The sequence below is a fragment of the Rhinopithecus roxellana genome, chromosome 19 (assembly GCF_007565055.1).
Source record: "Rhinopithecus roxellana isolate Shanxi Qingling chromosome 19, ASM756505v1, whole genome shotgun sequence".
Lineage (NCBI taxonomy): Eukaryota > Metazoa > Chordata > Mammalia > Primates > Cercopithecidae > Rhinopithecus > Rhinopithecus roxellana.
In genome coordinates, this window is record NC_044567.1 from 55365457 (window position 1) to 55391697 (window position 26241).

The window sequence follows — 26241 nt, forward strand, 5'->3', positions numbered from 1 at the left end:
AGGCACACTAGCTCTGAGTGCTAATAGGAACAGGAGAAACGAGTGGCTTAGACTTAGAAAGTGCTCTGGTTTTAAAGTACTTTTATATACATTATTTCAATGTTAAGCACATCCAAAATGGACAAAATTAGATAACATCAGATAAGCTCTTAAATAATTATCAGGCTGAGAAACTGTATACAATACCTAAAAGAAACAAACTAAAAAATATTAAGGCCGGGCGCGGTGGCTCAAGCCTGTAATCCCAGCACTTTGGGAGGCCGAGACGGGCGGATCACGAGGTCAGGAGATCGAGACCATCCTGGCTAACACGGTGAAACCCCGTCTCTACTAAAAATACAAAAACTAGCCGGGCGAGGTGGCGGGCGCCTGTAGTCCCAGCTACTCGGGAGGCTGAGGCAGGAGAATGGCGTAAACCCGGGAGGCGGAGCTTGCAGTGAGCTGAGATCTGGCCACTGCACTCCAGTCCGGGCGACAGAGCGAGACTCCGCCTCAAAAAAAAAAAAAAAAAAAAAATATTAAACAGCAAAAAGAGGGTCAGTGTTGGGCAAGGCGCGGTGGCTCACGCCTGTAATCCCAGTACTTTGGGAGGCTGAAGTGGGCAGATCACAACAAGGTCAGGAGTTGGAGACCAGCCTGGCCAACATGGTGGAACCCCGTCTCTACTGAAAATACAAAAATTAGCCGGGCGTGGTGGCGGGCGCCTGTCATCCCAGCTACTTAGGAGGTTGGGGCAGGAGAATCACTTGAACCTGGTAAGCAGAGGTTGCAGTGAGCCAAGATTGCGCCACTGCACTCCAGCCTGGGTGACAGAGCTAGACTCTGTCTCAAAACAAACAAACAAACAAAAAAAAAAGAAAAAAAAAAAAAAAAAACCTCAAACAGTGTGTGTGTGTGTGTGTGTGTGTGTGGGGTCAGTGTTATAGGATGAGAACCATTAAAAGTTATAAAAGTTATAAAAGATGTGGCTGACCTTGTCTTTTAATTCCCCAAGATAAGCTGCATTCTGTCCAAGGATAGCTTCAGCAGACTCCTGGAAACAAGTCACCCACTGATTCTCTTGAAAATCTGCAATATTTACCTAAAAAACACAATTCTACATTATTTCAGCAAAGAAATAATAAAAAGAAGACACACTAAGAAGATGGGGAGAGGTTAATGTTCCTTTTCCACTTATTAAAATAATTTCCAGAGAGGGCCGGGTGCAGTGAGACCATGCCTGTCATCCCAGCACTTTGGGAGGCCAAGGCAGGTGGATCACTTGAGGTCAGGAGTTTGAAACCAGCCTGGCCAACATAGTGAAACCCTGTCTCTACTAAAAGTACAACAATGAGCCAGGCATGGCAGCATGCGCCTATAATCCCAGCTGCTCAGGAGGCTGAGGCGGGAGAATCACTTGATCCTGGGAGGCGGAGGCTGCAGTGAGCCGAGATCGCGCCATTGCACTCCAGCCTGGGCGACAGAGAGAGGCTCATCAGATTAGTTCCTGTCCAGGTGCAGCTGGCTTTGGATGAAGGGTTTTGAGTGAGTTAAAAAAAAAGTTGTCAAGTTGGGTTTTACATTTTTTTTTTTTTTTGAGACGGAGTCTGGCTCTGTCGCCCAGGCTGGAGTGCAGTGGCCGGATCTCAGCTCACTGCAAGCTCCGCCTCCCGGGTTCACGCCATTCTCCTGCCTCAGCCTCCTGAGTAGCTGGGACTACAGGCGCCCGCCACCTCGCCCGGCTAGATTTTTGTATTTTTTAGTAGAGACAGGGTTTCACCGTGTTAGCCAGGATGGTCTCGATCTCCTGACCTAGTGATCCGCCCGTCTCGGCCTCCCAAAGTGCTGGGATTACAGGCGTGAGCCACCGCGCCCGGCTACATTTTTAAAAAAAAAAAAACAAAGGTTTCACTCTGTTGCTCAGAATAGAGTGCAGTGGCATCGTCACAGCTCACTGTGGCCCCAACCTCCTGAGCTTAAGCAATCCTTCCACCTTGGCCTCCCAAGTAGCTGCGACTACAGGGGTGCAACACCACACCCAGCTAATTTTTAAAATTATTATTTTAAAACCAGAAACAATTCTTAAAATGCAAAAAGGCAACAACCTCACAGCAGCACACCGTCAGGTTCCTCTGAAGTCAGCGATACTAAAGCTAGAGAATAGATTATCCACATGAAAATAACTCAGTACAGGCATTGGCTACATAAGCACAATCACTGCTGTCTAAAAATGCCATTTCAAATTAATCCATCTCCATAGCAGTTATTAGCAGACACCTGTCACTGCCGCTATGATTGTATGACATACACGAAAGACTGAAATCAGCTGGGGGATCTCAATGCCACTTCCTGGCGTGAAAAAGAGGAAGAATAAGCTCTTCCACACCTACTCACCTGCAGGCTTCCTACCGGGAATGCCTTTGTTTCTACTGTTGTGACCACAGTGCCTGGCACATGGGACGGCCTCAATGAACACAACTGTGGTTCTCATCTACCGAGGCTACTTACTGACAGGATCATGCGGTACTTGAAATTGGGAAACTCTGTGTCGCACTTCTCACAGCGGTACAATCCGTTCTGTTGATCAATCACTTTCTTATTGCAGTCCTGAGTCGGGCAGGCTTGGTACATGCAGTTCTCTTTGCGAAGATACACCACTGTGGCCACAGAACTGAAGTAGTCCGGCTTTGGGAGAAAAGAGTGGCATGAGGCGTGGCGCAGCGAGCCCACTCGGGATCAGACTGAGAGGCAGTTCAAAGCTTGCCCTTACGTTTAGGTGGTAAGTGTTTATATATGCCAATCCTCAAGATCACAAATGATCACAGGGAATAATTCATTCTGTAGTTTTAGAAATCACATGTGCCAAGTACAAAACCCATGAAAGTAATAAGCCGAGTTCTAATAAGCCAAGTTCTAAGGCATATAATTCCTTAACAATAAAAGAGTTAATTCTAAATTAGACTGAGTTAATCAAAAGTGAAATTGTTTCCTCTTTGCTGGAAGACTATGAAAGACACAGATTTGTTTCTCCTGATCCTCTGATCCTCCAAAGGCCCCAGATCTAGGAAATACAGAATGCGGACCACGCAAATCCAGCGCAGCTACGATCAGCCATTCCTCCCGCGTTAAAAACACGACAGTCATTTCTAGGCCTAGATTCACCTTTTCCTTGTTTAGGCCAGGGATCAGCAAGCTCCTTCTGTAAAAAGCCGAATGGTAAATATTTCAGGCCTTAACAGCCATTTGGTCATACTCTCCGCTGCAACTACAGGCGCACCTCATTTTACTGTGCTTTGCTTTACTGCACTTGACAGATGGGGCATTTTTCACAGATTGAAGACTTGCGGCGCCCCTGGGTCAAGTAAATGCACAGTTTTCCCAGGTACCCACTTTATGTCTCTCTGTCACATTTTGGTAATTCTTGCAAGATTTCAAACTTTTTCATCATATGTGTATATATATATATATATATATATATTTTTTTTTTTTTTTTTTTTTTTTTTTTGAGACAGAGCCTCGCTCTGTCGCCCAGGCTGGGGTGCAGTGAGTGGCGTGATCTCGGCTCACTGCAAGCTCTGCCTCCCAGGTTCAAGTGATTCTTCTGCCTCAGCCACCCACGTAGCTGGGACTACAGGCATGCACTACCACACCTGGCTAATTTTTGTATTTTTTAGTAGAGATGGGGTTTTGCCATGTTGGCCAGGCTGGTCTCTAACGCCAAACCTCAAGTGATTCACCCACCCTGGCCTCCCAAAGTGCTAGGATTACAGCCGTAAACCACCATGCCTGGTCCTTTTTCATTATTATTATATCTGTTATGGTGGTTGTTTTTGTTGTTGTTGTTTGAGACAGAGTCTCGCTCTGTCACCAGGCTGGAGTGCAGTGGCACAATCTCAGCTCACTGCAATCTCTGCCTTCCAGGGTCAAGCGATTCTCCTGCCTCAGCCTCCCGAGTAGCTGGGACTACAGGCGTGTGCCACCACCAGGCCCACCTAATTTTTGTATTTTCAGTAGAGACAGGGTTTTACCATGTTGGCCAGGATGGTCTTGATTTCCTGACCTCGTGATCCGCCCGTCTCGGCCTCCCAAAGTGCTGGGATTACAGGCGTGAGCCACCGCGCCTGGCCTATGGTGATCTTTAACGGCACTATTGTAGTTGTTTTGGGGTGCCACTAACTGCACCCATATAAGATGGGGAACTTATATTGATAAGTGTTGTATGTATGCTGACTGATCCTCCAATTAACTATTCCTGTCTCTCTCCTTTGAACACATAAAGAAGAAAGCAAACAGTCTTATTGCTGATACAGAGAAAGTTGTGGTGGTCTGGATAGAAGATCAAGCCACAACATTCTCTTAAGCCAAAGCCTAATCCAGAGCAAGGCCTCATCTTTCTTCAATTCTATGAATGCTGAGAGGTGAGAAAGCTGCAGAAGAGGGCAGGTGCAGTGGCTCACGCCTGTAATCCCAGCACTTTGGGAGGCAGAGGTGAGAGGATTACCTAAGCCCAGGAGTTCGATACCAGCCAGGCAACATAGTGAGACCCAGTCTCTACAAAAAACTGTCAGGGCATGGTGGTGTGCACCTGTAGTCCCAGCTACTCCGGAGGCTGAGGTGAGCCGAGATTGTGCCACTGCACTCCAGCCTGGGTGACAAAGTGAGACTCTGTCTCAAAAAAAAAAAAAAAGCTGCAGAAGAAAAGATGGAAGCTAGCAGATGTTGGTTCATGAGGTTTAAGGAAATAAGTCGTCTCCATAACAAAAGTGCAAAGTGAAGCAGCAAGTGCTGATGGAGAAGCTGCAGCAAGTTCTCCAGAAGATCCAGCTAAGACCACCAATGAAGGTGGCTGCACTCAACAACCGAGTTCAGTGGAGACAGAACAGTCTTCTGGAAGAAGATGCCATCAAGAACATTCATCCTAGACAGTAGAAATCAATGCCTGGCTTCAAAGCTTCAAAGGACAAGCTGACTCTCCTGTCAGGCGCCAATGCAGCTGGGGACTATAAGGTGAAGCCAGGGCTCGCTGACTATGTCAAAAATCCTAGGGCTCATAAGAACTATGCTAAATCTACTTTGCCTCTGCTTTATAAATAGAACCTCAAAGCCTGGATGACAGCGTGTCTATTTATAGTGTGGTTTATTGACTGTTTTAAGCCCACTGTTGAGACCTACTGCTCAGAAAAAGAGCTTCCTTTAAAAATACGACTGCTCATTGACAATGCACCTGTTCACCCGAGGCCTCAACGGAGACACACAGTAAAGGAGATTTAATATTGTTTTCATGCTTGATAACATCTATTCTGCAGCCCATGCAGATCAAGGAGTAATTTTGACTTTTTAAGTCTAAGAGACACATTTCACGAGGCAATAGCCGCCAGAGTGATTCCTCTGATGGATCTGGGGAAAGTAAATTGAAAATCTGAAAAGGATTCACCATTCTAGATGCTATTAAGAATAGCTGGCTGGGCACAGTGGCTCACGCCTGCAACCCCTGGTACTTTGGGAGGCTGAGGCAGGGAGATCCCTTGAACCCAGGAGTTTGAGAGCAGCCTGGGCAACGTGGCAAAATGCCGTCTCTACAAAAAAAAAACACAATTAGCCAGGTGTGGTAGCACCTGTAGTCCCAGCTTGGGAGCCTGGGAGGTGAAGACTGCAGTGAGCTGTCATCAAGCCACTGCACGCCGGCCTGAGTGACAGAATGAGACCCTGTCTCAAATTTAAAAAAAAAAAAAAAGGAACATTCATGATTCATGGGAGGAGGCTGAAATCCCAACATTGACAGGAGTTTAGAACAAGTTGATTCCCAACCTCATGGCTGACACTGAGGCTTCAAGACGTTGGTGGAGGAGGGACCTGCAGATGTGATGAAAACAAGAGAACTAGAATCAGAAGTGGAGCCTGAAAATGGGCCTGAACTGCTGTAATCTCAGGATCAAACCTGAACGGATGAGGAGCTGCTCCTTACGATGGGCAAGGAAAGTGGTTTCTCGAGATGAAATCTCTTCTAGTGAGGATGCTGTGAGCATTGTTGGAAGGACAACAAAGGATTTAGAATTCGCAAATCCTTTTGCGATAGTTGATAAAGCAGTGACGGGACCTGAGAGGGACAGACTCCAATTTGAAAAAGTTCTACTGTGGGTAAAATGCTGTCAAATAGCATCACCTGCTATGGAGAAATCTTTTGTGAAAGGAAGAGTCAGGCCGGGCGCGGTGGCTCAAGCCTGTAATCCCAGCGCTTTGGGAGGCCGAGACGGGCGGATCACGAGGTCAGGAGATCGAGACCATCCTGGCCAACATGGTGAAACCCCGTCTCTACTAATAATACAAAAAACTAGCCAGGCGACGTGGCAGGCGCCTGTAGTCCCAGCTACTTGGGAGGCTGAGGCAGGAGAATGGTATAAACCCGGGAGGCGGAGCTTGCAGTGAGCTGAGATCCGGCCACTGCACTCCAGCCTGGGTGACAGAGCGAGACTCCGTCTCAAAAAAAAAAAATAAATAAAAAAGAAAGGAAGAGTCACCCAACGTGGCAAACTTCACTGCTGTCTTATTTTAAGAAACTGACAAAGACACCCCAATGTTCAGCAACCATCGCCGTGATCAGCCAGCCATCCACACTGAAACAAACCCCCACTAACGAGAAGATGACAACTTCAAGGCTCAGATGATTGTCAGCATTTTTTTTTTTTTTTTTTGAGACGGAGTCTCGCTCTGTTGCCCAGGCTGGAGTGCAGTGGCCGGATCTCAGCTCACTGCAAGCTCCGCCTCCCGGGTTTATACCATTCTCCTGCCTCAGCCTCCCAAGTAGCTGGGACTACAGGCGCCTGCCACGTCGCCTGGCTAGTTTTTTGTATTATTAGTAGAGACGGGGTTTCACCATGTTGGCCAGGATGGTCTCGATCTCCTGACCTCGTGATCCGCCCGTCTCGGCCTCCCAAAGTGCTGGGATTACAGGCTTGAGCCACCGCGCCCGGCCGACTGTCAGCATTTTTTAGCAAGTAAGTTTTTGTTTTTAAGAGAAGGGGTCTCCCACGTTGCTCAGTCGAACTCCTGGGCTCATGCGATCCACTTGCCTCAGCCTCCCGGGTGGCTGGGATTACAGAGAACCGAAAGACTGGGTGTCCCATGACAGGACAACAAGGATCTGTCCAGTGTTTGATTCTCGAGATGTTCTATAAGAGCACCGTAAGAGCTGCTGCTGACAATGATGGATGGGGGTATACAGTGAAATGAGAGAGTAGGAAGGAAACCTACACTGTATATGATGAAAATAAAAGAGCGGGCATTGCTATTTTAGGAGCATAAAGGAGAAATAAATGATCTAAATACTGAACTGCTGGCAGAATACAGGTTTAGATCAAGATGGGAGGAGGGTCATTAAATACAAACACTGACAGGAACGCTACAACTAAAAGTCAAATATCAGGGCCGATCCTTGTCAGGGAATGCCGGCAGCTCTCAGCCTATGAGGTTAATACACTGTCTTCTACAGCCAGGAACAGCACCCATGAAACTGCCTCATGTCTGACACTGAGCCGGACTAATGCTCATCTCAAAAAACGTCTTTTTGATATGTGGGAACTTTAATTTGCAGGAAGGATCACAGAAAAGACACATGGGCCCGAAGGCAGCTGATACAATACCACAAAGCTCGACTCACCCCTGCTCCAAGATCTCTCTCGGAATTGACTCTAAGAGTTCTTCAGACTCTCCTGCCTCCAGTCCCCTGAGGGTTAACACACATTCCCACGAGCCCACCTGGCTCCTTCCCTTGCCAGCGAATCTCAACCCCCACGTCACCCTCGGGTCACAGCCCCGGGTAAGAATTACAGCTCTGACAGCTGGTGTCGGAAGTCAAGTTCCCGAATCTATCCTCCTGCACACTCTGCAGGCCTTCGTGAAGGCGGTTAGGAATGCTGGGTACCTTGTCGCCTTGGCCCAGGTTCTCGGATTTGACCTCGTACAGGGTTTTCCAGTTGGTGTTGACCCCTCCAACTCCGCCGCTCTTTAGATCAGAGATGGAAACACCGTCTAAGGCTTGTCCTTCTGCGTCAAACCTGAGAACGTGAACAAACAGCGGATGACGAGTCCTTGGTATGACAGGCTTCCCAACACGCGACTTGTTGCTTGCTATACGCCAGACACAGGTTTCCCACCACCCGCCCAGCTTCCACACAGGTCACGCTCACCTCGGCTGAAGTCAGTATCTTCGTAATTCTATCTTTTTTTAAATGTTTAAATTAAACAAAAAAATGGTGTCAGCGTTTCACTCTGTCAGCCAGGCTGGAGTGCAATGATACAATCATGGTTCAAGGCAGCGCTGACCTCCTGAGCTCAAGGGATCCTCCCACCTCAGCCCCGCTAAGTAACCGGGACTACCATGCCCAGGCCCATTAACATTTTTTTTTTTTTTTTTTTTTTTTTAGAGATAGGGTCTTGCTACGTTGACCAGGCTGAGCTCAAACTCCTGGACTCAGGCAATCCTCCTCCCTCGGCCTCCCCAAGTGCTGAGATTACAGGGCGTGAGGCACTGCTCCTGGCCCAAAGTCTACTGAAGAAACGGAATGACCTCTCTTTGAATCCCAGTTGCTCTGATGCCCCCCAGTGGTGAAGAGAATCACTGCCAAAGTACCGAAGAATCCTTTCTTAAACTAGCCTATCAGCAGCGGCTGGACCACCCCAGGCCTAAAATCAGAAACCGGGAAAGTCAACAACCAGTAAGCTATGAAGTGGCCGTCTGGGCTAGTCCTTTAGGCTACTAATGCTCATTCTCAGCCAGCAGCTGCGTTCTGATCTTCCCCGAAATGTATCAGTACGGAGAGGGACAGTCAATATACTGTGATAGCAAAAGGGTTTCCATGAAAGGCCTCCTATGCTTGATACAGAAGCCAAAAGTGGTTTTTTTTTGTTTTGAGACAGAGTCTTGCTTTGTCACCCAGGATGGAGTGTAGTGGTACTAACTTGGCTCGCTGCAACATCCATCTCCTGGCAAGCGATTCTCATGCCTCAGCCTCCTGAGTTAGCTGGGACTACAGGCACGTGCCACCACGCCTGGCTGATTTTTGTGTTTTTTGTAGAGACAAGGTTTCACTATGTTGGCCAGGCTGGTCTTGAACTCCTGGCCTCAAACAATTGCCCACCTTGGCCTCCCAAAGTGCTGGGATTACAGGCGTGAGCTACCATGCCTGTTCCTAAAGATTTTATAAACCAGAGCAACTAATCAGAAGGCATTATCTTTTTTCTTGTAGATTTACTTTCTTAGTGAAATTTTACTTTTGCTAATACTGAAGTTAAATTAATTTGTATTAAATTATGAAAATTGATTGTACTTCTTGATCACACATCAACTGACATGAAGGAAAAGGGGCGAAGGAGAAAGTGCTCAGGATCACAGCTGCGGCAGAGGGAGCCGGCCTGAGATGAAAGGCGTGCCAAACACCATTCGACGGTGGGTAACCGCACAAAGAACAGGCTCCTGAAACAGAGACCATCGAACAGAATGGATGGTGCCGTAAGCTGCAGACAACTGCCTTCTCCTGTCAGGTCAGCGGCTAAATCCCTCACAGGGGCACAGCAAGGCCCATAAATCTGTTTCACCACTACCAGCTACACAAGTTTATGGTTTCAAAAGCTCCAAGGACACATTTGCCACCAAAGACCACTCGTCAGGAGTGGTGACAAGCAAGAGCAAGGAGAGAGGTGGCCCTTCTTTTTTTTTTTTTTGAGACGGAGTCTCGCTCTGTCACCCAGGCTGGAGTGCAGTGGCCGGATCTCAGCTCACTGCCAGTTCTGTCTCCTGGGTTCACGCCATTCTCCTGACTCAGCCTCCCAAGTAGCTGGGACTACAGGCACCCGCCACCTCGCCCGGCTAGTTTTTTGTATTTTTTAGTAGAGACGGGGTTTCACCGTGTTAGCCAGGATGGTCTCGATCTCCTGACCTCGTGATCCACCCGTCTTGGCCTCCCAGAGTGCTGGGATTACAGGCTTGAGCCACCGCGCCCGGCCAGAGGTGGCCCTTCTTACAGTAAAAACTCTACATTGTTATAGCCAAGATCTAAACATCTCTAATCCTTGTCCAGATAGTGTGTGTGCACTGAACTGGTCTTTGATCAATGCCAAGATATTTTATTCTGGGGATAGCCGTGCTTTTTATGTTGACTAGGATCATGGTTATTGACAAGTAAAATATGATAATGTGGGAATGCAATTAACCTGGAGTGGAGCTTCAGCGCGTCAAAGAAAATCAAGCAATAAGAACAAACCAAATCTGTGGCTAGTTCTGGTCAGACTATGAACGGACCCTGCAGTGCGGTAGATACGTGTGGCCCACAGTGCTCGTGAGGACGGCTTAGTGACTGAACATTCCAGAAGATGGCTCAGGAAAGTGGTCAGACACCAGTGCCATTGGTTCAAATGAGTCAAAACAAAGGAGGAGTATGTAAAATGAGCTCATTCTTTAGTTGCTTAAATCCTAAGACACAGCTGGAAACCGACACACTCCCCCCCGTGACTACAGCTACAGGAATTATTGAAGCTTGGGCTGGCGAAGTGTTTTCTCTGACCACATCAATCCTTGCATCCCGTGTTTCAGTTTAAAGTACTCTTTTAAGACAGAGTTTGAATGTCCTGAAAAGCTAGATACAGTGAGGAGATTTTAACAGGCTCTCCTCATCCCTTGAGTGCTTTGGGAATAGCAATCTAATCCTAACAAAAAGCCCATTGTTCTCACCACACTTGATCAGAGTCCAGCGAATACACACTAGAAGATGTGATCGGCACCAAAGACTTGACAGAGAAAGAAAGCTTGTGCTCCCCCCACACCACAGAGGCCCAGAGCTGAAGCCCTGGAAAGAGAGGCGTCCTCAGCACTCCCACAGCTGCTGAAGCCTGGCCGTCCCCTCCTGCGGCAGGAGCGAGGTCAGCAGGCAGCACTCACGTTTTAATTGCCTCCTCAGACCCTAAGTTTGTCCTGGGATGACAGGTTCGTCAGTTCAGGGGCTTTAAAGCCCTCCTCTCGGACGGCGTAATGCCTCCAAGAAACATAGGAGCTGCACCCCTCAGTGACGACGCCTTCCGCTTGGCACAGAGCTCACATACTGACTGTAACCAGCTTTTCTCAAAGCCCAGCCTCAAGTAACCCTTTGTTTAGCCCCACAAAACTTACCAACCACGAAGCTTATAGGCCTCTGGGATGTCAGGATTCGCAATGATAGTGCTTGAAGACAGCACGGAGAGGCTCCGTCCACCGAAATCAGAGACTCTGGCTCCTTTGATAGCCAACACGGGCTGTCTAGAACCATCAAATTTTTCAGCCTGTAAAAGAAACACCAGACATATACAAGTATCACTAGCAGGAAGAACACAGAAGGCTTTTATAGAAAACAAGGCAAACAGTCAATAGTAGAGTGAACGTAATCAGTGTACATGGAATCTAGGCAAGACAGACCTCACACATGAGAATCTGCTCAGAGACACATCAAAACTATCACTGCTTTCCTCGAGTTGGGGGAAAGAGCGTTTCCCCACGTAAAGCTTGAATCACAGCAAATCTCACAGAAGATAAAGGATTTCAAATATTTGCCAGACAGCACAACCCTTCCCACCTACACGGTGAAAGCTCCCAACTCATAGGACAAAACTGCCCCCATGAGGAGCTTCTCCTGTGTGTGCTGAAGACCCCATCCTACAGGACAAGACCGCCTCCCCGCCAGGGGCTCCTGTGTGTGCTGACCGCCCCATCCTACAGGACAAGACCACCTCCCCGCCAGGGGCTCCTGTGTGTGCTGACCGCCCCATCCTACAGGACAAGACCGCCTCCCCGCCAGGGGCTCCTGTGTGTGCTGACCGCCCCATCCTACAGGACAAGACCGCCTCCCCTCCAGGGGCTCCTCCTGTGTGCGCTGACCGCCCCATCCTACAGGACAAGACCGCCTCCCCGCCAGGGGCTCCTGTGTGTGCTGACCGCCCCATCCTACAGGACAAGACCGCCTCCCCTCCAGGGGCTCCTCCTGTGTGCGCTGACCGCCCCATCCTACAGGACAAGACCACCTCCCCCAACCCCAGGAGCTCCTCCTGTGTGTGCTGACCGCCCCATCCTACAGGACAAGACCGCCTCCCCGCCAGGGGCTCCTGTGTGTGCGCTGACCGCCCCATCCTACAGGACAAGACCACCTCCCCCAACCCCAGGAGCTCCTCCTGTGTGCGCTGACCGCCCCATCCTACAGGACAAGACCACCTCCCCCAACCCCAGGAGCTCCTCCTGTGTGTGCTGACCGCCCCATCCTACAGGACAAGACCACCTCCCCCAACCCCAGGAGCTCCTCCTGTGTGTGCTGACCGCCCCATCCTACAGGACAAGACCGCCTCCCCTCCAGGGGCTCCTCCTGTGTGCGCTGACCGCCCCATCCTACAGGACAAGACCACCTCCCCCAACCCCAGGAGCTCCTCCTGTGTGTGCTGACCGCCCCATCCTACAGGACAAGACCACCTCCCCCAACCCCAGGAGCTCCTCCTGTGTGTGCTGACCGCCCCATCCTACAGGACAAGACCGCCTCCCCTCCAGGGGCTCCTGTGTGTGCGCTGACCGCCCCATCCTACAGGACAAGACCGCCTCCCCTCCAGGAGCTCCTCCTGTGTGTGCTGACCGCCCCATCCTAGCACTTACATCTTCCCCCCACAGCGTGGCAGTCACCACCTTCCCAGATGTGTCCATCAGGTAGATATTTCTCTTGGCAACCTCTCTGTTGTTAGACCTCACTGTGATTTTAGTGGCATCTTCGTAGCTCTTGCAGATCCCGATGATGTCTAAAACACAGGCACGTGTTAGCAGGAGGCGGTCAAGGCTCCCACTCTGACGCCAGCAAAGGGTGAAGGGCAAGCACTGAAGTCTTGACACCGCCCCATACAGTGCAAAGAAAGCTAGTCCTCCCTGCTCCTCCTTCCCACGCACGAGCTTACCTACGAGTGAGTCTTTCGACTTGCTCTCGAGGTCATCAATCCCCGTGAAATCGAACTGAACCGTAGGTAAATGATGGCCGTCTTCACAGGGCATGACGGAAGTCTCGTTATTGAAGGTCATCTCGTAGTCATTTTTAACAGCTGTGAACTGTTTGTTAGCAATCTTCAGAGTGCCTTTCGAGAAATAATACACCTGCGAAGGAGGCCATGTCACAGAACTTGAGACTACCATCCAACTGGACAGAAACCCCTGGTCTGTCACCACACACCCCTCCCCTGGGCCAGAGTCTTCTCATCTGCCTCCACCCCGGGGCGGTGTCAGTTCTAAAGTCAGCACAGCCATACCTTGTTCACTTCAATAAGCGGAAAGAACTTGTCCACTTGCTCGTTGAAAGCTGCAGCTCTGATTTCACCCTGCAGAGGCAAGTGGGCAGGTTAGGGCTGCGGGACTGAACATAGGCCACCCCAGCACCAAGTGACACTGGGACTGAACACAGGCCACCCCAGCACCAAGAGACACTGGGACTGAACACAGGCCACCCCAGCACCAAGTGACACTGGGACTGAACACAGGCCACCCCAGCACCAAGTGACACTGGGATCGAACACAGGCCACCTCAGCACCAAGTGACTCTGGGACTGAACACAGGCCACCTCAGCACCAAGTGACACTGGGACTGAGCACAGGCCACCCCAGCACCAAGTGACACTGGGACTGAACACAGGCCACCCCAGCACCAAGTGACACTGGGACTGAGCAGAGGCCACCCCAGCACCAAGTGACACTGGGACTGAACACAGGCCACCCCAGCACCAAGTGACACTGGGATCGAACACAGGCCACCCCAGCACCAAAGTGACATCTTGAGAGCAGGGGCACACACACAAATGGGGCCCAGAGAGGGCTACGGACATCCCCGGAACCCGCATTTTACAGTCACACATTCAAGTCACTGGCCCCGCTGAAGAACGAGAATTTCACCTAGCTGATCCCATAATCATGCTGCATTAGCCTCAGCTGAGAAATACAACAGCACAAAAGGGCAACGACGATTAATTTATTCTGACAATAAAAACCACAAACCGTTGAATACTGAGGGACACGCCCGGAGCCCACGAGGAAGGTGCTGCACGGGGGTGATTCACCAGCTCCCTTCAGCTGCCCTCTCAGTGACAAACCACTTCCCATTCGGGGCCATTGCCAAAAATGTCAGAATAAGTCATGTTTTCAAGTTGCTTGTGATCTGATTTTCACTTTCGCTTTTCTGTCAGCCATAATGCTACAGATGGGCAAGAAATTTTAGCCAACCACCACACATTGGAGCAATAATTTGTAAAAAAAAAAAAAAAAGGTTCTAATATTGATTCTGCCATCACACAGTCAAACATTCTGGGTGTTATATCAACTTCCAAAAAAAAAAAAAAAAAAAAACTATTTTTTTCTCCCCCTTTGGGAGTTTGAACAAACAGGAAATCTGCAGCAGTTTGAAAAGAACGCTAAAGTACATTTTAGGAATTATTATTATTATTATTATCATTTAGATGGAGTCTTGCTCTGTCGCCCAGGCTGGAGTGCAGTGGTGCAATCTTGGCTGGCTGCAACCTCTGCCTCCTGGGTTCAAGCGATTCTCCTGCCTCAGCATTCCAAGTAGCCAGGACTACAGGCACCTGCCACCACACCTGGCTAATTTTTGTATTTTTAGTATAAACGGGGTTTCACTATGTTAGCCAGGCTGGTCTCGAAATCCTGACCTCAAGTGATCTGCCCACCTTGGCCTCCCAAAGTGTTGGAATTACAGGCGTGAGCCACCATGCCTGGCAATTTCAGGAATTATTAACAAAACTAATAGATTAACAGCTATCAAGACTGTCATGCTTCCATGGGATAGGAATTTTGTCTCATTGTCATGGTTCTGTTTAGTTTAAATAAAGCAAATAAAGAATCTGCACAGTCAGAGCCCATTTCCCACAAAACCATTTCTGTACCAAGGTCACAACTGTGTGTCTTCTGCTGTGGCCCAAAGCTCCACTGTACTCACAAGCAGGCATCACTCCCAGTGCTCTGACTGCACCTGCCAGCAAATCAGACGGTCTCCAGTTCCTCCTGCCCATGAGGCTACTTACACATTTAGAAAACTACTTTCTACTGCTACAAACACTGTATTTGAGATCAAAGATTTTATTTATGACCTTAACCCTCTACTCCAGACAGCATCAAAAGACACAGGGAAAAGCACAATAACAATCATGCCTCTCTCTGGCCTACTATTATTTGTCACCTCATAGGCCCGCAGAGCTGAGCTTTTTGTTTCTCAGAGAGTCTACTACTCTTACTTCCCCACATGACAAATACTCACACTTTCATCAACCAGTTCTAGAGAGAAAAGCTTCCCTTCCCCTCGGGAGTTGCTCCAGGTACGGATCTGACTTTTGTTGGTGACACGAGCACAAATAGTCCACCTACAAACCAAATCGATTACATTAGTGTTTGGAGTCTTCCTTAGAAGAGATCAAGTAAGAAATCATCTTCCTACAGCCTTTCTCGTCTTCAAACACATATTCCATTTTCCAACCCGTATTTTAATCCAGCTAATTAAAACCCCAAGATGACACATCGGTTTGACAGTTTACAGAATAAGCAAATAGTAAAACATGCAAGGTGATTTAATACTAACTCATTCTCCTGTCAAATAAGTAAATTTATAAACTCTCTCCCTTCTCCAAAAAGCATCACCAAGGCAACAATATGCCCTTAATGAAAGGTTCTAAGCTGGAAAATACAGTAACACCAGCAATGATATTTTGCCATGGTTTTCAATTATGGGAACTGATGTAACTGGTGTCAAACTTCCGTCTCATTCCTAATGTACCCTGAATAGAAATCCACGACGTCGGTGGACTGTCCGGGACAACACGCCGAAGCAGCGTGACCTTGGAGAGAGGCACGGAAAAAGGAGGCACACGGCACATTAGGTACCTTACTTATGATTCACAGGGAAAAGTAGCTTTCCTACGTTACAGAGTATTGAAGAATAAATGTAAACATACCTGGAAGGATTCTGAAAAAAGAACTCTAATCTTTAACTATTCAAATTTCTTTACTTCGTGTATTTATTTTGTGAGACGGAATTTCACTCTGTCACTCAGGCTGGGGTGCAGTGGCGCGATCTCAGCTCACTGCAACCTCTGCCTCCTGCGTTCACACCGTTCTCCTGCCTCAGCCTCCTGAGTAGCTGGGATGACAGGCGCCGCCACTACGCCTGGCTAATTTTTTTATTTTTAGTAGACACAGGGTTTCACCGTGTCAGCCAGGCTGGTCTCGAACTCCCGACCTCAGGTGATCTGCCCACCTCAGCCTCCTAAAGTGCCGGGATGACAGGCATGAGCCACCGTGCCCGGCTTTGAATTAATTTTTAGTGGAAAAAAGTCATACAAATGAAATATAGGCTCAGGGTATGTCAATGTGGTTAATACAAATTCTGCAGATTATTTTAGCCAACTAAACCAAAGACGAAGTCTCCTGTTTATAGGAGAAGACTAAATGCCTTTTGAATTATCAGAAATATTTATTTTTACTCATAAGACTACCAACTGATTAAGCATTACATATTTTTAATTTCAAAGTCTTTCAAAATGAATGAAACCTCACAGGGTATGGCAGATTGCTATTGCTATATTTTCCAACAGGAGTTAAAGGTTGCCACAATCTGTACCCCTTTCCTCCTCAGCAAAAAAAAAAAAAAAGAGTAAACCCATTCTATTTGGTGGTGATCCTGAATTTTGCACATAAATAACTCAAGAGTCCATAACAGCTTCTAGGATTCCGTAAGCACACTCTGAACTTATTCTATACATAACTCACTTGGACTGGTAAGGAGTGAGGCTGGCAATGGGCACCACTTTGGACTGTGTTCCCCCAGAAGTGTTTGACAGGCTGGGACCTCCAGCTTTTCCAAATGTCTTTGAAGCACCAAAAGCCTTAGAAACAGTGGAACCTTAAAAAACAAACGCAAACAAAAAGGAGTATTATTATTCTACTTAGCTTTTTTATAGTAAGCTTTACCATAACTCTAAATTTTTGAGGTGCCACTAGTGAAATCCTATAATATGAGAGGCAAAGCTTTTCCTTTGTAGCATGTAAGAGATACGCAGATCAAATAGAGACTGAGGCTGGAGGCTGGAAAAGCAATCTAGAATGAAGGCTGCGCACACAGATGTTCACTGTTAACGTCTGCTGATGTCAGCCCCGAGGTCGAGGTAATAATGGTAATGAATCCAGACACTGTTCTTTCTGAAGGCCGCCCTCTTACACACTTCTCTTGCCTCAATGGGCAAGATAACGGGTGAGAAAAAGAAAATCAACTTTCGTAACTGGTAAAACTGACGGCAAGGCACTAGTCACACAAGAAAAAAAGCAAGAAGAAAGACAGGACGTAAAGGACCTATCACAAATAGATTGCCTCCAAATCCCCAGACAACTCCCAGATCTCCACGCGTCTAGAGGACTAGAAAGTCTAGAGTGAAGTCCGTAAGAATGAGTTGAGTAAAGGGCAGGAATCAGTTCTGGTCAAGACACGTAAGTGGGTGACCACTAAGACCCTTCCGCCTCCTTAATCCAAACCTAAGCAGCTGCCCGGCACCAGGAAACCACAGGGATCAGATGAGTTCTTTTAGACACACCACGTATCTGCAAAACTCAACCTCCAAATTCAGAAAATATAATTTAGTTCAGTGATTTCATACCCTCTATATCAAAACATTTTTTCAGAATAGAATTTGGCTGAAAAGATCAATACACCATCTATCCAGTATTTATTTACCGAGTTTCCACAGCATGTACCACACCCTTCTAGGCATTCGTAAATTAGTAAAAAATATACATAGGAGTGTTCCAGGGTTAAAATTTTCTATTCTAACTGGGGAGTCAAGAGAGATCAATACACATGCAACAGTAATTACCTCAAGATTGTGTACGGAAACGCATGTACTTTGTAGAATACATGTGTATACCCATACATAATTTATAATTTCATAAAACACACACAAGCATCCATTCATCCAATTTATTTCATGCTGGGTAGCTTCTCCTCCGTACATATCCAGTTCATTTTCTTTCACTACATAGTTTAGGGAACATTAACTGATTTTCATTTTTTTGAGACAAGGTCTTGCTCTGTCCCCCAGGCTGGAGTGCAGTGGCATGATCTTAGCTCACTGTAGCCCCAAATTCCTGAGCTCAAACGATCCTCCCACTTCAGCTTCTCGAGTGACTGGGACTATAGGCGTACACCACCATGCCTGGCTGATTCTTTAAAAAAAATGTTTTATAGAGATAGGATCTTACTATGTTGTCCAAGCTGGTATCAAACTCCTGGGCTCAAGCAATCCTCCCTGCCCTGGCCTCCCAAAGTGCTGGGATTACAGGTGTAAGCCACTGTGCCCAGCCCAGATTTTTCAAAATGTATTTTAATATAAGGCAAAGATAGACAACCAGAAAAATAATTCTGTGGAGGGAGGGAGAGGAAAAATGTACTATTTGTATATCAGGCTAAGGAAATGATTATTTACCATGTTAGAGTCTATTTCACCACCCTCTTCAAAAGTGTGTGTGTGTTTATGTGTGTGTGTGTATATATACATATATATATTTTTTGAGACAGAATCTCACTCTGTTGTCCAGGCTAGAGGGCACTGGTGCGAACTTGCCTCACTGCAACCTCCACCTCCTGGGTTCAAACGATTCTCCTGCCTCAGCCTCCCGAGTAGCTGGGATTACAAGCACACACAACCACGCCTGATTAATTTTTGTATTTTCAGTAGAGATGGGGTTTCACCATGTTGGCCACGCTGGTCTTGAAGTCCTGCAGGTGATCCGCCCACCTCTGCCTCCCAGAGTGCTGGGATTATAAGCATAAGCCACCACGCCTGGCCAACAGCATATTATTTGAGAGTTGTGTATAAACAGATCCACTTACAAAAGGAGAGAGAGAAAGAACTTGTAAGAGCGAGAGAGGCAGATAGATACTGCGAGGCAGATTAAAAACAACAGGCTGGGCGCGGTGGCTCACACCTGTAATCCCAGCAGTTTGGGAGGCCGAGGCGGGCAGATCATGAGGTCAGGAGATCGAGATCATCCTGACTAACACGGTGAAACCCCATCTCTACGAAAAATACAAAAAAAATTAGCCGGGCGTGGTGGTGGGCGCCTGTAGTCCCAGCTACATGGGAGGCCGAGGCAGAAGAATGGCATGAACCCGGAGGTGAAGCATGCAGTGAGCCGAGATCGCACCACTGCACTCCAGCCTGGGCGACAGAGTGAGACTCCGTCTCAAAAAAAAAAAAAAAAAAAAAAAAAAAAAAACCAAGAGCAATGGGGGGAAAAGTCCTGAAAGTTTCACAGAAACATTAGTCACGTCTTAACCTCGCTTTTCTTAGAACGTTAGCACTGAGAAATAGAAACTAATAGTTGAGGGGAGGAGAGGAGGTGTATGTGAAGCTGTGACAGAAAAAAGGACCTTTAAAAATAAATCCAACCACATTCTACAAATCCAAATTTTCAACGGTGACTTCCCAGATCAAGAGGTTCCTAAAGTAAAGGCCAGAAAGTAAACAAAATGATTTCATTAGGGCCTCTCAGGACCTGCTGCAGAGAAAAGTAAATGAAGAAACCATTTCTCATCCATGAAATTGAGAAGGAGAACCTGTGACCAATATAAGTAATACCGTCTTCAAGCAAATGATAAACACCCACGAGGCCCAAAATGGGAAACCTGGAGACGGATAAGCCAAACTTACTAAGTGGGTCCTGAGGTAAGAACTTAAAAGGAATGCAAATTCGCAGAAAGTCAGAGGGTGTAAAACCTGAAGAGGTGGGAAACTAAGAAACTACGTGGTAAACTATGAACAGAGAAGAATGTATCAATTTGATTTTTAAAAAAAAAAAAAAAAAGTCTGGCCGGGCGCGGTGGCTCAAGCCTGTAATCCCAGCACTTTGGGAGGCCGAGACGGGCGGATCACAAGGTCAGGAGATCGAGACCATCCTGGCTAACACGGTGAAACCCCGTCTCTACTAAAAAACACAAAAAACTAGCCGGGGAGGTGGCGGGCGCCTGTAGTCCCAGCTACTCGGGAGGCTGAGGCAGGAGAATGGCGTAAACCCGGGAGGCGGAGCTTGTAGTGAGCTGAGATCCGGCCACTGCACTCCAGCCTGGGCGACAGAGCGAGACTCCCTCTCAAAAAAAAAAAAAAAAAAAAAAAAAAAAGTCTGGCTATTAAGTATCTTTAAAAGACTATCTTTGGGCCGGCGCGGTGACTCAAGCCTGTAATCCCAGCACTTTGGGAGGCCGAGACAGGCAGATCACGAGGTCAGGAGATCAAGACCATCCTGGCTAACACGGTGAAACCCCGTCTCTACTAAAAAACACAAAAATCTAGCTGGGCGAGGTGGCGGGCGCCTGTAGTCCCAGCTACTCGGGAGGCTGAGGCAGGAGAATGGCATGAACCCGGGAGGCGGAGCTTGTAGTGAGCTGAGATCCGGCCACTGCACTCCAGCCTGGGCGACAGAGCGAGACTCCGTCTCAAAAAAAAAAAAAAAAAAAAAAAAAAAGACTATCTTTGGCTGGACACTCTGGCTCACACCTATAATCCCAGCACTTTGGGAAGCCAAGGACGGAGGACTGTTTGAGGCCAGGAGTTTGAGACCAGCCAGGGCAACATAGTAAGACATCATTTCTACAAAAAAATTAGCCAGGCACGGCAGCATGTGCCCACAGTACCAGCAACTTGGGAGGTTAAGGCTGCAATGAGCTGTGATGGTACCACTGCACTCCAGCCTGGGTGACAGAGCAAGATCCTACCTCAAAAAAAAAAGACAATCTTTAACCATTTTTTCAATCACATACTCTAAAATATGAATCAGAATTATCCTTTGCCAGACACAACCCTGCAATGAATGGCATCTGGAAAACTCCCTTTAGTCCCAGATTAAATTTCAAAACATGATTCCCAAGTCTGACGCCCACAGTCAGCGCGTACCCTCGTGAGGCGTCTTACCCGCTCCCGAGCTTCCGTGCTGTTGCTGGGGCTTGCTGCTTGCCGCTGGGCTGCCTGCTGACACTGGAGGAGCTGCTTGTGGCTGCCCATGTCCTGAAGACCAAAAGGGAAAGCCCATTTTAGTGTGAAGGATTTGGGTTAAGAGATTTAAACTGGGGTGGAAGAAATGCTCTGGGAAAGGGTAAATTTTATTATTTTGTCAAAGCCTCCCATGGGTTAGAATTCATGCTGAGACATTCAACGGCACGCAGTGCATCTGCTAGGGGTTCACTTTGTGTTTTCATTACACAAAAGGTTGACTCCATCTACCTTTCACCTGCTTAGAATTGATAGCCTTCAGTTTTAATTAGGTTCTCCCCTAAAGCCTTGCCCATTTCTCCTGCAACAACCTGCAGGAAAGTCACTGGGTTGAATCTGGGACATTACCACTATTTCCATAGCAACAAATCGATGTCATCAACAGAACCGTGTGTTCACCGCAGGATCAATCAGAAGAAAAAGCTGGGTGGTAAGAAAAACCTAAAAGCAGTTCAATTGTCTCTGAAGTGCTCCTGCTTCAAAGGAAAAGGAAACATTCAGAAAGGATTCTAACCTCTCCCTCCCAAACAAAGCAACCTTATTTTGCAACTGACAGTTGGTGGAAAACGCAAGTTGAAAGAGTCTCCGGTACCGTGAAGTGCTGGTGAACCGTCACAGCAGGGAGAGATGACAATGGGGTTCAGAAGCAGGTGTGTCAAGGAAACAGGCAGATTAAAAGGAAAGGGGGGAAATAAGCGTGTCTGAAGCAGAAAATAAGAAATGCCGCCGTAAGAGTATGTATTTACCCATCACTCCTTACACAAATGTTGATGGAGCTGAAGAATGTGAAAACTGTAAAATACACTTCATTTTGTGAAATAACAGATTTATGGAATTTGACTTTGCCTTAGCGATTGGCTCTAAAAGGCAGAAGTCAACCTCATCTGGGCAGCTCACCAACGGTACTTGCAGCACACAAAGGCAACTCAAAAAAATGTCCTAGAGTGCCCTAAGAACAAAAATGGTACCCACAGCTGGGAGGGCTTCCCACCTGCCACCCTGTCTCTGCCTTCTCCAACTGATGAGTTTGCATTCCTGCTGCGTTTTCCAAGGTCCTAACTCAAACGGGCACGTTACACACTGATTTAATTTACTTCTGCCAATATTACTCTTAACTGGCACGACTAAATGAGAGGTGGTGGTGCCATTAGAGTAAATTAAATTTAGCATAAAATTAAAAAGGTTAAATAGAACCGTTTAGTTCTTCCTATGGAGAGAAGAATTGAGAGACCTTATTTACATAGAAAAAGAGCCTGATTATTGACAGTGAAATTTTTGTGTTTACATTTTGGCTTTTCCATTATCTCTGAATTTACAAAGTGTCACATAAAATTGCAAGGGAAAACTGCTCTTCTCTGACGAGGCATCTCGTGAAGGAACAGTCTAAAATTCTGCAGTGAACCTTTTTTTTTAAAATCAGTAGAAAAAGATGAGTTGCTCAGGAAATAGTACTGGGGCTAAGTGGTTGGAAAGAAATAGAACAAAAGCTGTATCTTTACCTGCTTCGTGAATTATATTCAAGAGAATAAAGATGTAAACATTCAAAAATAGAAGAGTACCATAAAAATACATAAGCCCCTGCTACACTCCCTCCCACTTCCTCCCTCCAAAATTTCTAAACTAGAAAATTCCCTCCTCAGATCATGTCTGCTCGTTTAAGAACCTTGTTGAAAAGGACGTGGTCATCCAATCTTGCTGATCACACAGATTCAATTTCTATAAAAATGTAGCTAAATCAGGCCGGACGCAGTGGCTCACGCCTGTCATCCCAGCACTTTAGGAGGCCGGGGCGGGCGGATCCGAGGTCAGGAGATCGAGACCCCCTCCTGGCTAACATGGTGAAACCCCATCTCTACTAAAAATACAAAAAAATTAGCCAGGCCCCTGTAGTCCCAGCTACTCAGGAGGCTGAGGCAGGACAATGGAGTGAACCCGGGAGGTGGAGCTTGCAGTGAGCAGAGATCGCGCCACTGCACTCCAGCCTGGGCGACAGAGCGACTCTGTCTCAAACAAAAATGTAGCTAAATAGTAAGAGGGACCTACCATAGACAAATTCCCAGGGACAGAAAGTAGAAGAGGGGTTACCAGAGACTGGCGGGAGTGGGGAATGGAGAGCTCATGTTTAGTAGGCACGAGAGTTTCAGTTTGGGATGACAAAAAAGTTCCGAAGATGGATGGTGATGATGGCTGTACAACAACAATGTTGATGGACTTAATGTCACTGAACTGTATGCTTAAAAATGGTCAAATGGGGCCGGGCGCGGTGGCTCAAGCCTGTAATCCCAGCACTTTGGGAGGCCGAGACGGGCGGATCACGAGGTCAGGAGATCGAGACCATCCTGGCTAACATGGTGAAACCCCGTCTCTACTAAAAAATAAAAAAACTAGCTGGGCGCGGTGGCGGGCGCCTGTAGTCCCAGCTACTCGGGAGGCTGAGGCAGGAGAATAGCGTGAACCCGGGAGGCGGAGCTTGCAGTGAGCTGAGATCCAGCCACTGCACTCCAGCCTGGGCGACAGAGCGAGACTCCGTCTCAAAAAAAAAAAAAAAAAAAAAAAAAAAAAAAAAAAAAAAAAAAAAAATGGTCAAATGGGCCGGGCGCGGTGGCTCAAGCCTGTAATCCCAGCACTTTGGGAGGCCGAGATGGGCGGATCATGACGTCAGGAGATCGAGACTATCCTGGCTAACATGGTGAAACCCCATCTCTACTAAAAAATACAAAAAACTAGCCAGGTGTGGTGGCGGCGCCTGTAGTCCCAGCTACTCGGGAGGCTGAGGCAGGAAAATGGTGTAAACCCGGGAGGCGGAGGTTGCAGTGAGCTGAGATCCAGCCACTGCACTCCAGCCTGGGCGACAGAGCGAGACTCCGTCTCAAAAAAAAAAAAAAGGTCAAATGTAAATTTCACGTTAGGTATATTTTACCACAACTTTTAAAAATGTGACTTACCTTAGTTTACCTATTCTAAGATCCACATTTTTTTCATGTAAATTAATGTCTTAACATCACCTCCTTTTAGTAGTACATAAGATAACGGTACAGTCTTGTGATCACTGGATTCTGAGATTCAATGAAGCACAGCATATTTAACCAGTCTCCAATCAAGCCCTATAATATGTACGAATAATAGCTACCCTTTCTTGAGTGCTTACCCTGCTTCAGGTACCGCATTCAGGAGAATGCAGGTACGTGCATTCCTACAGTGCCTGCCAGCGCTGTGATGTAGACACTATTATCATACCCTCTAACAGATGAGAACGCTGGGTTAGAGGAACCACGTAACTTGCTCAAATCGCACAGCTGGGAAGCAGGACATCATCCTGAACTGAGCCTTTTATGACTAGATCCATGTACTTCATCATCATCTTGGTAATTGTGAACTGTGAACAACCAATTCTGGCAGCCGCAACTCTAGTTATGAGATCTGGTAATTAGGAAAAGCTACTAATCCACTTACTAGAGCCAATCCTTAACTCCTGCTCTGGACCAGATGTGCAAATCTGGCACAAGAGACGAGAGACGGCCCAGAGCCAAATGGACGGCAAGAATTCAGTGCATTCTACACAGCAAAAGCTACCTTCCAGGGAATGCATGGCAGCACAGCAGCGGGCCACAAGACCGAGAAAATTCAGTCTACGGCTAAGTAAAAATCCTTCCAAAAATTAAATTACACCCCAAAGCAGTAATGCAGAGACTTAACTTCTGATACATCTTCTGCTTTGTGTCACCTGCAAATCAAACCATTCCAATAAGACAGGTCAACATTATGGTAAGTCTCACTCTTATTCCCCAGGCTGGAGTGCAGTGGCGAGATCACAGCTCACTGCAACCTCCGCCTCCCAGGTTCAAGTGATTCTCCTGCCTCAGCCTCCTGAGCAGCTGGGATTACAGGCGCCTGCCACCACGCCCGGCTAATTTTCGTATTTTTAGTAGAGACAGGGTTTCACCCTGTTGTCCAGGCTGGTCTCGAACTCCTGACCTCAGGTGATCCGCCAGCCTCGGCTTCCCAAAGTGCTGGGATTACAGGAGTGAGCCACTGTGCCCGACTAAGACAATTTCAATGCACATTTTGGAATTCCTGCCTATTTGTGGGCTACACTTAAGTAACTGTACTGGTCACCTCACAAGGCACAAGTTCTGGATTAGGTGCTGGGAGAATACAAAATGAACTTTAGTTCTCTACCCGCTAGTACAGACTGTGCTTCCTTTCCCAGCAGAGGAGAAAGCACTGCTGTGAAATGCCCTGTGAGGTAGAAGTCACTACAGGAAAGCTATTCCCGCACTGGCTCACTGCTCTGGTTACGATGAGATTCGAGAGTAAGTAATCCTGAACAGCAATCTTCTCATCCCTCTGAGCTTTGACAGACACTGGAGAAAGGAAATAAAGGAGTATTCTCCCATAGCCCTGTGTTTCTTTTCTTTTTCTTTCCCCCCCCCGCCCCCTTCAGACAGGGTATTGCTCTGATGCCCAGGCTGGAGTGCAGTGGCATGATCATGGCTCACTACAGGCCTTGACCTCCTGGCCTCAAGCAATCCCCCCACTCAGCCTCCCCAGTAGGTGGAACTACAGTTACACAAGATCATGCCTGGCTTATTTTTTGTATTTTTTTTGTAGAGACTACTTTTGTGTCTACAGCTACCCAGGCTGATCTTGAACTCCTGGGCTCAGCTGATCCTCCCGCCTCGACCTCCCACAGTGCTGGGGATTACAGGTGTCAGCCACTGCACCCGGCCCACAGCCCTATATTTCTGACTAAGCAATAAGTATCCTTCAATCCTTTCATCATCTCTCTTCTTTTTTTTTTATTTTTATTTTTTGAGACAGGGTCTCCATCTGTCACCCAGGCTGGAATACACTGGTATGAATACAGAGCACTACAGCCTTGACCTCCTGGGCTCAAGGGATCCTCCCACCTCAGCTTCCCGAGGAGCCAGGACTAGAGGAGCGTGCTATCATGCCTGCCTAATTTTTTTTTGTTTGTTTTTTTGTGGAGACAGGGTCTCACTATGTTGCCCAGGCCAGTCTTGAACTCCTGGCCTCCAGCGATCCTCTTGCCTTGGCCTCCCAAAGTATAGGTATTGAAGGTATGAGCCACTGGTCACTGAGCCCAGCCCATCTTCACTGGGCTTTTGCCCCCAAAACAGAAAATGTCCAAAGCAATCAATTAAATAGAGCACACAC

The 26241-nt window shown here is 47.4% G+C and overlaps 1 protein-coding gene across 3 annotated transcripts in view; it reads right to left on the reverse strand.

The window, feature by feature from the left end:
• Nucleotides 1-26241, reverse strand: part of RPA1 (replication protein A1) — a 72768-nt gene that overhangs the window by 14981 nt on the left and 31546 nt on the right. For all 3 annotated transcript variants that reach the window (XM_030922631.1, XM_030922632.1, XM_030922630.1), the window contains exons 6-15: nucleotides 20986-21078; nucleotides 16796-16928; nucleotides 15291-15393; nucleotides 13279-13347; nucleotides 12934-13126; nucleotides 12641-12780; nucleotides 11141-11289; nucleotides 7901-8033; nucleotides 2488-2664; nucleotides 974-1081 (exon numbers count right to left, since the gene is read on the reverse strand). In XM_030922631.1, coding sequence (XP_030778491.1) covers nucleotides 974-1081; nucleotides 2488-2664; nucleotides 7901-8033; nucleotides 11141-11289; nucleotides 12641-12780; nucleotides 12934-13126; nucleotides 13279-13347; nucleotides 15291-15393; nucleotides 16796-16928; nucleotides 20986-21078 — 1298 coding nt within the window. The remainder of the gene's footprint in view (nucleotides 1-973; nucleotides 1082-2487; nucleotides 2665-7900; nucleotides 8034-11140; nucleotides 11290-12640; nucleotides 12781-12933; nucleotides 13127-13278; nucleotides 13348-15290; nucleotides 15394-16795; nucleotides 16929-20985; nucleotides 21079-26241) is intronic.